The 17,685-nt window shown below is 36.1% G+C and overlaps 1 protein-coding gene and 1 pseudogene across 4 annotated transcripts in view; both read left to right on the top strand.

Annotated features, from left to right (window-relative positions):
• RAD50 (RAD50 double strand break repair protein) overlaps positions 1 to 17,685 on the top strand; it is a 235,793-nt gene that overhangs the window by 180,511 nt on the left and 37,597 nt on the right. For all 4 annotated transcript variants that reach the window (XM_060008875.1, XM_060008874.1, XM_060008873.1 and 1 more), the window contains 9 exons: positions 99 to 256; positions 3,249 to 3,424; positions 3,913 to 4,150; positions 7,213 to 7,402; positions 7,843 to 7,969; positions 8,597 to 8,790; positions 12,569 to 12,679; positions 13,123 to 13,215; positions 13,303 to 13,416. In XM_060008875.1, the coding sequence (XP_059864858.1) occupies positions 99 to 256; positions 3,249 to 3,424; positions 3,913 to 4,150; positions 7,213 to 7,402; positions 7,843 to 7,969; positions 8,597 to 8,790; positions 12,569 to 12,679; positions 13,123 to 13,215; positions 13,303 to 13,416 (1,401 nt within the window). The remainder of the gene's footprint in view (positions 1 to 98; positions 257 to 3,248; positions 3,425 to 3,912; positions 4,151 to 7,212; positions 7,403 to 7,842; positions 7,970 to 8,596; positions 8,791 to 12,568; positions 12,680 to 13,122; positions 13,216 to 13,302; positions 13,417 to 17,685) is intronic.
• On the top strand, positions 8,859 to 11,418 carry LOC132421616 (regulatory solute carrier protein family 1 member 1-like; annotated as a pseudogene).

Genomic DNA, 17,685 nt, shown 5'->3' with positions numbered 1-17,685 from the left:
TTAAGCCTAGAACTGTAATCAATCTAAAATTTATTTTTGTTCTTTATATAATGTGGAGATATTGAGCTTTATTTTTAAACGATTTTTTTTTCCTATAGGCTGACAAAGATGAACAAATCAGAAAAATAAAATCTAGGCACAGTGATGAATTAACTTCATTGTTAGGATATTTTCCCAACAAAAAACAGCTTGAAGACTGGCTTCATAGTAAATCAAAAGAAATTAATCAGACCAGGGACAGACTTGCCAAATTGAAGTAAGTAGTTACAACATTTGAAGATGTAGTAGAAGTCTCTTTTTTCATGCTTTCACTTTTAATTGTTTTGAAATCATTTATTGTCACGAAGTGGTATGTCTTACTAATTGACTTTGATTTTCCCATATTTTACAAATTAAGTAAAATGGTAACAGATAGTGAGTTCAGCTTCTTGTTCCTTGAAAGTCTGCAGAACTAAGTGAGAGGATTAAAATATTCCTTTATAAAAAGTGAGACCTGAAACTATAAAACGCCTAGAAGATAACATAGAGGAAAGGTTTCATTGTATTGAAATTGGCAATGATTTCTTGGATATGACACCAAAAGCACAGGCAGCAGAAGCAAAAATAGACAAATGGGACTATATCATACTTAAAAACTGCTGCACAGCAAAGGGAACGATCAACAGGGAAAAGGCAATTAACAGAATGGGAGAAAACATTTGCAAATTATATATCTGATAAGGGGTTAGTATCCAGAATATGTAAAGAACTCGTACAACTCAATAATTAAAAAAAAAATACCCGGATTAAAAAAGTGGGCAGAGGGACTTCCCTGGTGGTGCAGTGGTTGGGACTCCGAGCTCCCAACGCAGGGGGCCCGGGTTCGATCCCTGCTCAGGGAACTAGATCCCACAACTAAGAGTTCACATGCCACAGCTAGGGAGTCCGCCTACTGCAACTAAGACCTGGCACAACCAAATAAATAAATAAATAAATATTTTTAAAAATAAACAGGCAGAGGACTTGAATAGACATTTCTCCAAAGAATATATACAGATGGTCAACAGCATATGAAAAGATGCTCAAGATGATGCTAGTCATCAAGGAAATGCAAATCAAAACCACAGTGATATCACTTCACACCACTTAGGATGACCATTATCAAAAAAAACAGAAAATATAGTAGTGTGTTATAATAAGCTATAATGGAAAAAAATCTGAAAAAGAATAATATAACTGAATCACTTTGCTTTATACCTGAAACTGACACAACATTGTAAATCAACTATACTTCAATTAAAAGATAAAATAAGAAGTTGAAAAAAAAACAAAATAACAAGTGTTGGTGAGGATGTTGAGAAATTGGAACCCTCTGCACTATTAGTGGGAGTGTAAAATGGTGCAGTTACTGTAGAAAACCTGTGGAGGTTCTTCAAAAAATTAGGAAAAGAATAACTAGATGATCCAGGAATTCCACTTCTGAGTATATATTCAAACGAATTGAAAACATGATATCAAAGAGATATTTGCTAATCCATGTTCACTGCAGCATTATTCACAATAGCCAAGAGGTGGAAGCAACCTAAATGATGGATGAATGGATAAAGAAAAACTGGTGTATGTATAATGGAATATTATTTATCTTTGAAAAAGAAGGAAATCCTCTCATATGCTATGACTTGATGAACCTTGAGGATATTATGCTTGAGGATATTAAAGCGAAGTAAGCTAGGCACAAAAAGACGAGTACTGCTTGGTTCCACTTATGTGAAGTATCCAAAGATGTTGAACTCTTAGAAAGTATGTAGAATGGAGGTTCAGAGTAGCCAGGGGGCGGGGGCGGAGGGGGGGTAGTTTTTCAGTGGGTATAGAATTTTAGTTTTGCAAGATGAAAAAGTTTTAGAGATCTGTTGCACAACAATGTGCATATAGTTAACACTACTGTGCTGTACAGTTAAAAATGGTTAAGATGTTAAAGTTTATGTTTTTCCCAAAGTTTAAAAAAGTGATCCATTTTTTCAAATATCACCTTGAGTGTTACTTGGATAAGAGGGTCAAAAATTCCACACATATTTTTGAGGCAGATAGTGGATTTGACCATGTTAAATTTGTGTTTCTTGTGGAAATGTCTGTTAGGGAATAGAATACTGGAGTTTGAAGCTCAGAAGACTGGAAGTTGTTGCTTTGTAAGTGATAACTGGCATCAGTAGGTCATGTCAACTTGAAGGAGTTATTCAAAGAGAAGAGAAAAAATTGTAGTTAGACTCCTGGAAAACACCAACATTTAAACTGTTGGCAAGCAAAGGAAGAGGAGCAAGCGAAGTCAGTGCCCCAGGAGCCAGGGTGAGAACAAGACAGGAGTGATGTCTGGGTTGCCTTGAGAAAATAGTCTTTCAAGGAGGGGTTCAACCGTGTTTGGTGCTGCTGAGATAGTGATCTTAATGAGCAATGCTCAATGACTAGGATGGTGAGAACATCATCTACATGTTATTTTTTTTCCAAATTTTTACTGTGACTCACAGTGGGAAGTATCAAGATGAGGCACATGTACACTCACATAGATTTATCTGAAACAAATTTCTTAAAATAGTACCTATCCTAACCACACACAATCTACTCCAATATATTCTACATATTATGCTTAATTTTTCAAAATATGCTGAATACAATGCATTGAATTGATTATATGACTTGCCTAATGCATCAGAACCTGTAAATTGAAAACCCCTGATCTGTGTGGGCATGGAGGCTGGCTAGGATTATATTTAAGAGTTGGAGTGGAAATAAATTGTACCAGTGAGCAAAGTCTTTGATGAATGAGAGGCAGTGAATGATCAGGTTGTAAGTAGGTGACAGCAACAAGGAGGGAACAAAGGAAAAGTTTTTACAGGAGGGAACGGAAGTACAGTTGTGAAAGGGTCCACACAGAGTTAGGAGAATGTTCTCCTTTTTTTTTCTTCCCTCCAGATCTGGCAAGCATATTCTCCTTGCTGAGGCTCTTAACCCAAGATCTAAGACCATGAACCCCTGCAAAACCAAGCAGGGTTTTATCTGTACACATTTTTCTGGGAGCAGGCATATGACCAGGGTGAGTCCATGTGGTAGGGGTAGATTCAGGCAGTAGTGGACTGTTGCCATGACTTCTAAAAAAAAAGTGCTTGGTCACAGCAGACCTTTGTAATATTTTCTGGCAGAGTTTGTCTTGGATCTACCTTCTCACACTTTTCATTTCTCATGTTTTAAAATTGTAATCCATATTCTTATTTTAGCAAGGAACTGGCTTCAGCTGAGCAAAATAAAAATCATATAAATAATGAGCTAAAAAGGAAGGAAGAGAAGTTGTCCAGCTATGAAGACAAACTGTTTGATGTTTGTGGTAGCCAGGATTTTGAAAGTGACTTAGACAGGCTTAAAGAAGAAATTGAAAAATCCTCAAAACAACGAGGTAGGTTACCTACTTTATATTAGAAAAGGCATTTTGATGTTTTTGAATTTTCGTTCACAGGTAACTATTAAGGATGGGAGATTTTTAAACTTGGTTCTGGAGCTCGTTGGCTTAAATTTCAGTTCTGGTTCTACAACCTACTTGCTGTGTGACTTTGGGCAAGTTATCGAAACCTTTCTGTACTTCAGATTCATTAATAATTGCCTACCACGTGTAGGGTGTTAGGGAGGAGTAAATGAGATTATAGTTTCTGGCACATAACAAGCTTTAAAAGTTTTATACTTGTGTGTTACCAGAAAATAATTTCTACAAATCTGAATGTATTGTGTCCTTGGGAAGATTTAAATATCAGAATTTTGATTTCTTTCATTGTGTGTTTATAAAGCAAGAAGAATAATCATGTATTTACAGAAAAGGATATAACCATGTTGACAAAACTGTATTTTGTATTCTTTTCACTGGGAGTATATATATATTTTTTTAAATAGCCATGCTGGCTGGAGCTACGGCAGTTTACTCCCAATTCATTACTCAGCTAACGGATGAACACCAGTCGTGTTGCCCTGTCTGTCAGAGAGTTTTTCAGACAGAAGCTGAATTACAAGAAGTCATCAATGATTTGCAGTCTAAGCTGAGGCTTGCTCCAGATAAGCTCAAGTCAACAGAATCAGAACTAAAGAAAAAAGAAAAGCGGCGTGATGAAATGCTGGGACTAGTGCCCATGAGGTGAGAATAGGGATTTACTATTACTGTACCTGTACAGCAGCGCTGTAAGAGGTACCTATTCCACTGTCTAACATATGGTAGGTATTCAGTAAGCAAGAGTTGAATGAATAAAGGTTAAAGTCAGGATTCTAAGCCAGTATGCTCATCTCATGTTATTTATGTGATAAGAAAGAATTATTTTGTTTCAAGATAAGCTTGTTTCTTAAACTAGTCACAGGGTGGATATAATCTTTAATTTGTGTATGTTTGTTTCATTCCTGAGACTTGGCTTGAGGGCAGAAATTTTGATAGATTTTATAACTATGTGTCACTTTCTAAACCCAGCAAAGAATTAAAGTACCGGAAAGCTCCCCTCAAGAGACAAATTTTAAACTATACTTTTATGTTTTTCTCACTTCCAGAAAGAATGAAGCATAGATGATTTCTATTATTTATTTTTCCCTTGCTTGTATAAGAAGTTCAGATGATTTTCTATTTATAACTAAAATCAAGTCAGAGAGTATGTGATGATTGCCTTGGTGTCTCCCAGAGCACAAAGATGGTCACAGAGACCAGTAAGACATGACCTTCATGGAGCTGATGGTCTATGTAAGGAGAAAAGCTCTCAGGATTAGACATAGAAAGCTGGGCTTAATAAAGTACTTAATTGGTTCAAACAAATGTATTAATTAGGAAGAGAGAAGCCAGTGGACTACAGAATCAGAATAGGATTTTGAGAACAGGGTAGGAGGAGGGATGTAAAGCATAGGGAAGGTGGTTTGACTTATTTAAGAGGAGGAAAGGGGAGAGGGTGTGTGTAAAGAGTAGGAGAGTAAGACCTGTGCTGCAGTAGAAACATTATCTGGAGTTTGAGAACTTATTTGTAGTGATTGATTCACATAAGTAGGGAAGATAGAGCTACAATTATGTTCAGACCTAGTTATAGCTCTATTAGGTGATGGGGAGCCATCCTAAGAGATTTAATGAAAGATGTGTTTTAGGAAAATTAATCTAATGTTAATACATTGGATGAAAGTGAGACAAACTCTGGAAACAGAAAAACCCGGAGGGTATGTTGTCCTGGAAAACTGAAAAGGAGTTTAAGGAAGAGAAGGAAGGGAAGATGCAAGAAGATGTGCTTTGTGGTAGCCAGCCTCTAAGATGGTCCCCAATGATCCCTGCCTCCTAGTATTCACACTCTTGTATTAGTCTTCTCTCATGTTCCAGGATTGGTCTGTGTAACCAATAAAGTACAACGGAAGTGATAGCATGTCCCTTCCAGCATGTCCCATACCATCATGAATGAAATTTCAGCTGAAAATGTACCTATTTATCATGTTTCTTAGTACTGACTTGGGTTCATTTTTTATAACACCTCATTTAAATAAAAACTCCATATTTTTCCCACAGGTTTTTTTCAGTACTGTATCTGTGTTAGTTGGTTCCTTTTACATAAAATTCCCTTGGAAAAAAAGTGCTGTCACAAAATTGAGTTTCTGAAAAATTTAAAAAACAAAAGAGAAAACTCTACTAGAGCTCAGTAACCATTCTCTCAGGAAATATTTTTACTGTTTCTTAGAGTACTTATTTTAGCGTCTTAGGTAATCATCAGAAAAGAAGGCACCAAAACCTGGACCACATCAATAAGGGGTTTTTGTGTGTGTGTGAAAATGTAAAAATGGGGTTAAAATTGAATGGATGCCTATAGTTCTCTGCAAAAATGTCCCAGTCAAGTGAATGCTTGACTGTCATTAGGCTCTCATAGCTTTGTCACTTTCTAGGTACTGGGTACATAACTTAAGACCAACTTCTGGTCTATAACACTGGGAAGTAATGTGGGCATGAATTATTCATAATCTGAATATGTTCATATTTATTCAGGGAATTTTTTCATTCCTCTGGTATAAAAAATTACAGGTCTCTGTCACTCAGATCAATTCAGGTTGGCATTTCTTGCTCATAGTTTGGACTTTAAAAAAATCATTAAGTAATAACAATATCTGAGAGCTAATCCTTGAGTTTCTGGTTTATTATAAGGCTCCCATTAGAAACCAATTGAATTTATTATACTAATTTGATTTTAAGAATTTGGGATTTTTCTGAAAAAAGCTTAATAGCTTTTTTTTTTAAAGATTACATACAAGTTTTATTGTTTCAGAGGTATCAACAAAAATAGGTGTGAGGCCAGTACCTGCCATAGGGATGGTAATTCATTAGCTAGAGTAGCAGCAGTAAAGTGGGTTTAACAGCTTTTGTACCATAAACCCATGTAGCATTTGACTGAGTGCTTTCCTTCTTTCCTATTTTCTTTCCTTCCTTCCTTCTGTCCTTCCATCAGTTTTTAAACTTTTTTATTTTGAAATAATTTTAGACTTACAGAAAATTTACAAAAATAGTACAGAGAATTCACATATACCCTCACCCAGCTTCTCCTGATGTTCACAGTTTATGTAACCATAATATGGTTATCAAAGTCAAGAAATTAACTTTGGTATAATTCTATTAATTAAACTACAAACCATATTTGAATTTTAGCAGTCTTTCTATTTAATATCCTTTGTCTATTTCAGGATCCAACTCAGGATTCCCACATTGCATATACTTGTTATTTCTCCTTAGGCTCTTGTAGTCTACCATAGTTCTTCTTTGTCTTTGACAGTCTTTCTTGGTCTTTCATGGTCTTGACACTTATGATGAGTATGGTCAGGTAATTTGTAAGATATCTTTCAGTTTGGCAAACAATATGGTAAAAATTGCTGGTATCAAGATCTGTCAATAGGTACTAGTTATAAAATCAGTGGACAGAGGTTTGAGGAGAAACAGGATATTTACATTTTCTTCAATGTATTTCTCCTATGATACTTATTGATTACATAGAGAAAAATAGTAACTTTACAATGGGTAAATCTGGCTGACACCTTCTTAACTAAGAGTAACATACTGACATCATGTACCCACTGATGTGTTGCCCTAAGAAGGATACAACATCACTTCTGTGGTATTCTTGCCAAAAATACATAACCTTAATCTCATTATGAGAAAACATTAGATTGCTTATTTTTAATTGTGTATGTTCTGTGAAGGCAAAGCATAATTGATTTGAAGGAGAAGGAAATACCAGAATTAAGAAACAAACTGCAGAATGTGAACAGAGACATACAGCGCCTAAAGAATGACATAGAAGAACAGGAAACACTTTTGGGTACAATTATACCTGAGGAAGAAAGTGCTAAAGTGTGTCTGACAGATGTTACAATTATGGAGAGGTTCCAGGTAAGTTTACTGCAGTTTAAGGCAGAATAAAACTAGTTTCATGGTGGTTTGAATATGAAATGTGAGTGTTAAAGATAGTAGCTAGTATTCTGGTACAGATTGTGTTTAGAGTTCCCTATCCTGAATTTCAGGTAGTCTCAGGGAGTAACTGCTTAGCTTATTTATATTCCTGAGTTTAGATTTTATTATCCATAAGTTCTGAGAATTAAGAAGTAGTCTTGTTTATTTTTCATTTTTAGTCTGCTTCCTTTTGTTTACATCATTTAAATTAATTTCATCATAAAAATTAATTTTATTTTTATCCTTGAAAATTTGTTAAAATTATATGAGAGCAGTTATAAATTAGATTTTAAAAAGTAAAAGCAGTTAATTCTTAAAGATTTTGAATAATGATAATGGCATAAGTTTCTTAAAGGAAATAACTTTGATTTATTCTTAAGATGGAACTTAAGGATGTTGAAAGAAAAATTGCACAACAAGCAGCTAAACTCCAAGGACTAGATTTCGATAGAACTGTTCAACAAGTAAACCAGGAAAAACAAGAAAAGCAACACAAATTAGATACAGGTAATAGAGACTGTTTCCTTATAAAGACTTCAACATTCCCAACATATGCTTTTTATCATAAATTTTATAACTATTATGTGGACAAAGAACAGCCTTTCTTCCAGTCCATGGTATATGCAGTTTCTTTTCTCAAAGGCATCACTTCTCCTCTGTTTCCTTTCTTTGCAGAACAGATTTTTTTTTTTTTTTTTTTTTTGTGGTACGCGGGCCTCTCATTGTTGTGGCCTCTCCCGTTGCGGGACGCACAGGCTCAGTGGCCGTGGCTCACGGGCCTAGTTGCTCTGCGGCATGTGGGATCTTCCTGGACTGGGGCACGAACTCGTGTCCCCTGCATTGGCAGGCGGACTCTCAACCACTGCGCCACCAGGGAAGCCCCAGAACAGATTTTGAATGATGAGTAACAAATGAGCTGTATTCTTTCTCAGTCATATCTGCCCCATTCAGGAGGGGACAGCAAGCAGGTTTGGGAGCTGGACAGGTTCTTGTGGCATTTTTATTGCAGTAGGTGGGACCCACAGAAACTCAGCCTTTGGGAATGCCACAGAGACCTATAAAACTGGAATGAGGCTGCTTATAGTATTTTCTATACCCTTACATTAATCACTGTATCAATATGTTTTCATGCAGTTTCCAGTAAGATTGAATTGAATCGTAAGCTTATACAGGACCAGCAGGAACAAATTCAGCACCTAAAAAGTACAACAAATGAACTTAAATCAGAGAAACTTCAGATATCCACTAATTTACAACGTCGTCAGCAACTGGAGGAGCAGACTGTGGAATTATCCACTGAAGTTCAGTCCTTATACAGAGAAATAAAGGTAAAAGCATTCATACATATTAGTTTTAAAAATCAGTTCAAATATGTGAAATTCTCTTTATTGGGGCAATGGCCAGAACTATGGTTATTGTGAGGATCAAGTGAAAATGGTATATAGAACTTCTACTAATAGGTAAAAATTTCTGGAAGAAGATTTATTGACCATAATAAGGAAGAACTGGCTGCCTGGTTAAGTAGTGAACTTCCTGTTACTGGAGGTGGTCTGGCGGTGGCTGGCTAACTCCATATAAGGATTCCTACTTGTATAGGAGGTTTGTCTTACCTACAGATCCTATATCCCTGACAGACACTGCCTCTCAGGCATAGCACTTTTTCTTTTTAATTCCAGATGTAGTCTCGGAATACTTCCCACTGAGGAGGCACTGAGTTGACACATGGAATGGAACCCATTTGGCATCCCTCATCTAGATTTATCAAATCTAAGACCCAACCAATTAAATCTGGTTAGAATCTGATTAGAATCTGTTACTAATTACTGTAAATGTTTCTTAAGTAGTTTTGGATTACAAAATAACAGAGGCTTAGAGTATGGTATAAAATGTACTACCTTACATTTGTATTTTTCATTGCTTATAAAGCACTTTGACATTAAACTGTTCAGTGTCTCATTTTGTATTCAGTGTATCATTTTGATAAATGTGACTAAATCTCCTTTTTATAGGAAAAGAAATTGAGACTTACAGATATCCCATGACTTGCCCAAATTCATACAGTTAGTAGGAGGCAGGGTTAATTTTCTGGTAGGTCTTCTGATGTGTAAGACATTTGACTTCCCACCACACCAAACCACTTCCTAATACAAAATATTCCTACATTGAAATAATACTAGGGGCTTCCCTGGTGGTGCAGTGGTTGAGAGTCCACCTGCCGATGCAGGGGACACGGGTTCGTGCCCCGGTCCGGGAAAATCCCACATGCCGCGGAGCGGCTGGGCCCGTGCATGGCTGCTGAGCCTGCGCGTCCGGAACCTGTGCTCCGCAACGGGAGAGGCCACAATGGTGAGGAAAAAAAAAATAATAATAATACTAAATAATTTTTTCTACCTTTATGGATTCATTAGGTATTTCAGGATCTTAAAGTGCTTGAGGATCATGGTTTTGAACAGTGGTTATCGTATACTTATTCTGTAGAGATGTTATAAGGCCAAATGATGTGGACTTCTGATTAGTAAAATAGTTTGTTATTTGAAAACCCCTTTCCTTCCAAAATAAGTGTGGGCACACCAACGTCAATGTACTAGTATGCTTAATTACCATAAAATGTCTACTTGGCCTCAGCAAACTAAGCTTAAGATCAAAAGTTCCTTTATGATTGAGACAGGCTGCAGCAGACTGTGGACCTTTCGGGTACAGAGAAAAATATTCTACCTTCAGGATGCTTTGGCTGTGCAAATTCAGAAACACTTATGGAAGTAGATATAGTTGAACAGTCCCTAGTTGTGCTTATTAATTCAGCAGGCAGTCAGAATACCAATGTCAGGAACATCGGTGCATCTTATCTCACCTTGGATAATCCCTTGATGGAAGTAGAAACATCAAAATGTAACCCTTCCTTTAAAATTCCATTTCCACTCAGGATTTACACCTTCCAGAAAGTAGTGTTGAAATGTCTGGAACAAGTAAGAAATATGGGAATTGCCCCTTCTCTTAAGTCTCTGTGGCAGTTGTCAGCCCTCTGTCAGCCCAGAGTCAGCAGAGGAATCTTGCTCATCTGTAACAGCAGCCTTGAAGGAGCTTCATGAACTTTTTGTCATTAGTAGTAAACCAGCTTCAGAAAACACATCTGAAGAAGTTTTCTGTCAATCAAAGACAGTAACTGAGGGGCAAACAGGTATTAAGGACCTTTCTGAAGGATGGACCCAAAATGAGCATCTTACAGCTACCCAGAGTGAACAAGTCTCCTTTCATCAGGCCGTATCTGTATCAGTGAAGACGGAAGAATTAACAGACAATTCAGCAGACACTAGAGTAGAAGATGTAGAAAATATTAACTTCAGGGGTCTAGGTGATGGCCTGTTAGTACTGATAAGGAAGGTGTCCCCAAGTCTAAGGAGTCAATAAATGAGAGCAGTTCTGTCACTCTAGCCTCAGCTGAAACTTCTAATCAACTACATTGCACCTTTGGTGTCGAAATTTCACCCAGACTTTTAGCAGGTAAGGAGGATGCACTCAATCAGACTTCTGAGCAAACTGAGTCCTTGTCATCCAGTTTCATATTGGTTAAAGATCTGGGTCAGGATACACAGGCCTGAGACCAGAGAAAATGTCTGTTCTGAAGCTGCAGGACCACTTCTAGAATTTGAACCACCTACCAGCCATCTATCATCAAGTCCCTCCTTTCTTGCACCATTAATTTTTCCTGCTGCAGACATTGATTGGATCCTCCGTGCCGGCTTTACTTTGCAGGAAGCTCTTGGGGCTTTGCATTGAGTTGGTGGAAATGCAGACCTTGCACTTCTTGTTTTGCCAGGAAAGGACATTGTAGTTCCTACACAACCATGGAAAAGTGGACTAGACCATACTCCATTCCCTTAAAAAAAGCTATATATCTACACACATACACACACACACACACACACACACACACACACACACACATACACACACACTCACACTCACTGTAGAAACCTGCAAGCAGAATGTTGAGCCTTTTTTTTTTTTTTTTTTTTTTTTGCGGTACGCGGGCCTCTCACTGTTGTGGCCTCTCCCGTTGCGGAGCACAGGCTCCGGATGCGCAGGCTCAGCGGCCATGGCTCACGGGCCCAGCCGCTCCGCGGCACGTGGGATCTTCCCGGGCCGGGGCATGAACCCGTGTCCCCTGCATCGGCAGGCGGACTCTCAACCACTGAGCCACCAGGGAAGCCCCATATTTTTTTTTTAAGATTTTTTTTCGGCCAAAATAATTTATGATCTCTTGTCTGATGAACTTGTCTAATCTTTTGTTAAAATTTGGGCCTTTTTAAATGTATTGGCAGTACATGCATACAAAAACTTTTTTTTATTAAGATGATATATTCTGGAATAAAACTGATGGTTTTGTGTATAGCATACCATTTTAGAATGAGAGTGAATACTTTAAAAAGCAGAAGTCATGAGAAATCCCACTACCCATGCAGCTAAAAGCAGATAAACTTTATAATTTGGCTGTGTCTGTGCTGAAGGCAAGGTATGGCTTGTTAACTCAATTTTTGGTTTACAAACTTGATCACATGATTTTGTGTTTGGAATCGTACTTAGTGCTCTGTGTATTATGATTCATCAGTTGTAACAGAAAATGGAAGAATAATTGAAAAAAAAGTTCTTTTATGATCATATTTCCATCTGTAAAAGAAAGACCTGGACTGAAAGAGCTTTCCTGTTTTTCAGTCACACAGAGCTGATATGGGCCCCTACAAACTCAGGAAAATTTATACCTGAAGCCACATGCTCATATAATTGGGAGTACGTGGTGTAGATTAAGAATCAAGTCAGTGGCTGACGCAGTATAGCGTAGTGGTTAAAAGAAAGACTCTGGAGCTGGATGAGATTTGAATCCTGGCTCCTTCATTTACTGGCTTTTGGGACCCTGGATAAATCATCTCTGTGCTCATCTGAAATATAGCAGGAAAATAATGATACCTTCCTCATAGGGTTGTTGGAAGGAGCAAATGAATTGACTTGTAAAGCCTGGTACATAGAAAGTGATTTTATTATGAAGTGTGACACCTGAAATAAGATAATGGAATTTTATATAAGACCTTATATTTTTTATATCCTTAGGATGCTAAAGAGCAGGTAAACCCTTTGGAAACAACATTGGAAAAGTACCAGCAGGAGAAAGAAGAATTAATCAACAAAAAAAATACAAGCAACAAAATAGCACAGGATAAAGTAAGATTTCATGTATATATTTAGTTATCAAAAATATATGTTAAAATTATTATTCAGAGCACCATGTTGGACACTAGTATTTCACATGAAATTAAAAACATGATGAAATAGTATTTTCATATTTGTGACATAATCTTAACATTCCAAATGTTTTCAGAATGATTAAATGTAAATTATTTTGCTTCTTGATCTAAAATAGAAGTTGAGAATTGAGACCTTTTAATCTAATCCCATAGTAATAAAGGGAGATCATAAAATTTGATTTCAGATAAAATCTGCTCGTGATGGAAACTGGAACTCAGGGCTTCTAACTTCCAAGCCAGTATTTCACTGTACTCTCCTATTAAGTTTTTGTTATCTTAATAAAAGATATTCCTTGGAAATAAATCTTCTTAAATGCCCTAGTCTGAACTAGTATATTTTTAATAAATATTTTTCCACAGATAAATGATATCAAAGAGAAGGTTAAAAATATTCATGGTTATGTGAAAGACATTGAGAATTATATTCAAGATGGAAAAGATGACTATAAGAAGGTAATTTAAAACTACTTAATTGAATATAATTTAAAATGATTGTTTATATTTTTATTTCTTGTGCTTAAGAAATTTTCATTTTTGTAGCAAAAAGAAACTGAACTTAATAAAGTAATAGCTCAACTAAGTGAATGTGAGAAACACAAAGAAAAGATTAATAAGGAAATGGGAATCATGAGACAAGATATTGATACACAGAAGGTAGGTCCTTTTTTTGCTAATGATTTATGGTGGCATTTATACCAGTAACATTCTTATCTTTCTTTTTTACTTTTTACGTTTATTTTCAATACTTGCATTGAGTAGAAATGCAAACAGTAGAGAAAAGCAATTCTTTTTTTTTTATGTGTATATGTTTATATAAAAAGTATGTTTCTTTTTTATGTTACTGAGACACAAAATTTTCCTTTGGCAGTATAAAAAGAGACATATTTTCATTTGTAAAATGAAATAATAAAAAGTGCATTTGGTATAACTCAAGCTGTTGTGATTCTTCTCGTTATAACATTTTTACCTGATTGTATTCTTTTTTTTAATTTATTTTTTATTAAAGTATAGTTGAATTACAGTGTTGTGTTAGTTACTGCTGTACAGCAAAGTGACTCAGTTACATATATATATTCTTTTTCATATTCTGTTCCATTATGGTTTATCACAGGATATTGATTATATTTCCGTGTGCTATACAGTAGGACCTTGTTGTTTATCCATTCTATATATACCAGTTTTTGTGTATGCTAATCCCAAACTCCCAGTCCAACCCTCTCCCACCCTCCTCCCCCTTGGCCACCATAGTCTCTGCTCTATGTCCCTGATTCTGTTTCATAGATAGGTTCATTTGTGTCACATTTTAGATTCCACATATTAATGATATCCTATGGTTATTTATCTTTCTGACTTACATAGTATGATAATCTCTAGTTGCATCCATGTTGCTGCAAATGGCATTATTTTGTTTTTTTTATGGCTGAGTTCCCTTGTATATATGTAACACATCTTTATTCATCTGTTGATGGACATTTAGGTTGTTTCCATGTCTTGGCTATTGTGAATAGTGCTGATATGAATGTAGGGGTGCACGTATCTTTTTGAATTATAATTTTGTCTGGATATATGCCCAGGAGTGAGGTTGCTGGATCATATGGTAGTTCTGTTTTTAGTTTTCTGAGGAGCCTCCATACTGTTTTCCACAGTGGCTGTACCAACTTACATTCCCACCAACATTGTAGGAGGGTTCCCTGAGAAAAGCAATTCTAATAACATTGTCTTTTCTTCTTTCCTTTTTTAATTTTTATTTTCAGTAAAAGACTTACCTGGTAAAAGTTTAAACATAAAAGCATAAAATTAAAGTCTCCTTCCCCTTCTGCCAATTCTCAATCTCATTTCTAGGTATCATTCTTAAAAGTTGTCTGTAAGTAAAATATGTATATACTAAGTTGTTTTTCAGTTGATTCCTTTATCATTTACTTTCTTGATTAAGGAAATTAATTTCCACAGTATAATTAAAATCACATTAAGAAAATAATTTTCAGCATGCCTTATATAAGCATGATAGTTAATGCCTTTAAAAACTACACCGCTTCTCTGTTTCTGCTGTTTTGAATAAAATTTGCTATTTGAAAGCTTTAATCACTTGGTTATAAACAATGGTTAAAATCTCTTTGAAGATTAGCCATACCCGTTTTCTGCAGAATCTCTGGCCATAGTGCCAGGAATGTCAAATATATGAATATCAGTCAAAGGTAAATCAAATCTCTGCCATCTAGTAAATGCTATATAAATTTATGAAGCATGTATAACAAAATACTTAGTTATCACTAGCTTGTGGGTTTTCTGTTTAAAATCACAATCTGTAAATCAGTAATGTCCATACAAATATAGAGAGATAATTAAGATACACCAGTCTGTGACCCTTTTCAAGTTGAAGGTCTAAATTTAGTGGATCTGACTATATTAGTTTACTTTTATAACCTACCATGTTCTAGAAATCGTTTACTAAGTTATATACGTAGAGCAATGCTAAATAACATTTTAAATTGATGAGAAAATGAGACAATGTGGAAATAAGGACAAGAAGAAGGCAATGAAACCAGGAGAGTAGTAAGTATATAAAACGTAGGCCATGAAATCTGATATGCTTGCTAAAGATTTTAGTAGTCACATGAAGAGAGAAAGTCATAATTAATTAAGTTTCACATTGTCTCAAAGCTAAAAACAAACCAGTTCTCTGGACTGAGACCAGAGAAAAATGTCTCCATAGGCATTCATGGAAAGGAAGACACTATATAGATTAATAAAAAGCAGGTCTTCAACAAACTTCATGGTTGTTTTTGTTTGTTTGTTTTTGCAGTGTGTTTCAGCACCTTTATCATCCCTTGATGACTGTAGAAGGTGGTGTGATTGGAGCCTAAAATAAATGTTAGAGTGTTTGGAGAGCAAAAGTTAGCTATAGGCACCCATCAAGATCACCTGGGTTTTTCCCACTGCTAAGTGTATAATAACCAAGAAAACGTAAAATATATGTTTACATTAAAACTTATACAAGAATGTTTATAGCAGCATTATTAATGACTGTCAAAATATGGAAAACAGCCCAAATGGTTATCAGCTGATGAACAGATGAATAAAATTTGGTATATTCATATGTATTTGTCAGGGATCTCCAGAGAAGTAAAGCCAGTAAGAGATCAATAAATATAGATACAGATAAAGGTATAGATATAGATAAAGAAATTTATTATAAGGAATTAACTCAAGTGATTGTGGAGGCTGAGATGTCCCAAGATATGTGGTTGGCAAGCTGGAGGCTCAGGAGAGCTTGATGGTGTAGTTCCAGTTTGAGTCTGAAGCCTGAGAACTGGGAGAGCTAATAGGCTCTAGATCCAAGAAGAGCTGAGGTTTCAGTTTAAATATGAAGGCAGGAAAAAACCACTGTCCCACCTCATACAGTCAGGCAGGATGAGTTACCCCTTATTCAGCCTTTTTTGTTCTGTTCACGTCTTTAGTTGACTGGATGAGGCCCACCCACATTAGGAAGGGCAGTCTGCTTTACTTATTCAGTCTACCAATGTAAATGTTAATCTCATCCAGAAACACTGTCAAAGACACTCAGAATAATGTTTGACCAAATGCCTTGGCACCCTGTGGTGTCAAGTTGACACATAAAATTAACCATCATGGAATATTACTCAGCCATTAAAAGGAATGAAATATTGATAGATGCTGCAACATGGACAAACCTTGAAAACATTATGCTAAATGAAGTCAATCACAAAAGACCATATTGTATGATTCCATTTATATGAAATGTACAGAATAGGCAAATCCATAGAGACAGAAAGCAGAGGAGTGTTGGTGGGGGTTGGGGAGAAGGAAAGAAAAGGGAATAGAGAGTGACTGCTAATGGGTATGGAGTTTCTATTTGGGGTGATAAAATGTACTGGAATGAGAACCTTGTGAATATACTGAAACCACTGAATTGTACACTTTAAATTGGTGAATTTTATGGTATATGAATTACATCTCAAACTTAAAAAAAAAATCACCTGGGTTATTGAAAATACACATCTCTTTCTCCATTCCAGACCAATAAATGGGAACCTCTGGGGCATGGGCATACACATATGCATGTATATTTTGTTAAAGTTCCTCAGAGGTTCTGATGTATCCCCTTAACTATCAATCACTGAGTCAGAGCACCGCATGGCTTTCAGGAAATTCTCTATAAATGGCATTTTCTCCAACCAGACTTTTGGTGGATTTTGGAATGGGGTTTATTCAGCATATTACTCTATCACAGGTAACTAGAAAGCAGCTAACTTTTATGGTTTCTGTAAGTGGCCAGCTGCATGCATTAACTGCTCTCTGAGCTGAGTGATTCAGGTTACTATCTTAAGAGTTGAGGAGCCTAACAGCTTATTTACGCACTTAAGCCCTATTAAATTTACTCCACAGAATTTTAAAATTTGGAAGTTTAATAATCTTCCTCCCTCATTTTTCAGATGAAGGGAACTGGAGTTGACCTAAATTGCCCAAGGTCACAAAAGTAGTGAGTAACAGAGGTAGAACTTGACCCTACATTGTCAAATTGCTAGTATAATAGGAAAACAGTTTTGGTGTAGTATACCTACATCTGGTTTTCTCTGATACTTTATCTCTTCTTTCTCTCCTATTTTCTATTTTGAAGACTAACTGGAATTTTTACTGCTTAAAGTGTAAGGACAGATTTGACCCAAAAGGTATTTCACTAGCAGTTATTGAGCCAGGCACTGTACTTAGTACTTTTTACATACACTAACTATTTTAATCTTTAGAAGGCTCAGAGAATTTAAACTAACTTGTCCAAAGTCATCCTATTTGAAAGTTGTAATGCTGAGATTTGAGCTTAGGTATATCTGACTTCAAAGCCTATGCTCTTTAACTACTGTGCTATATACTGTCTTTCAGAATGAAAGAGCAATTAGAAGCTGA

The sequence above is a fragment of the Delphinus delphis genome, chromosome 3 (genome assembly GCF_949987515.2).
Source record: "Delphinus delphis chromosome 3, mDelDel1.2, whole genome shotgun sequence".
NCBI classification, from domain to species: domain Eukaryota; kingdom Metazoa; phylum Chordata; class Mammalia; order Artiodactyla; family Delphinidae; genus Delphinus; species Delphinus delphis.
The sequence above is the reverse complement of the archived record's forward strand: the minus strand, read 5'-3'. Positions and strand labels throughout refer to the sequence as shown.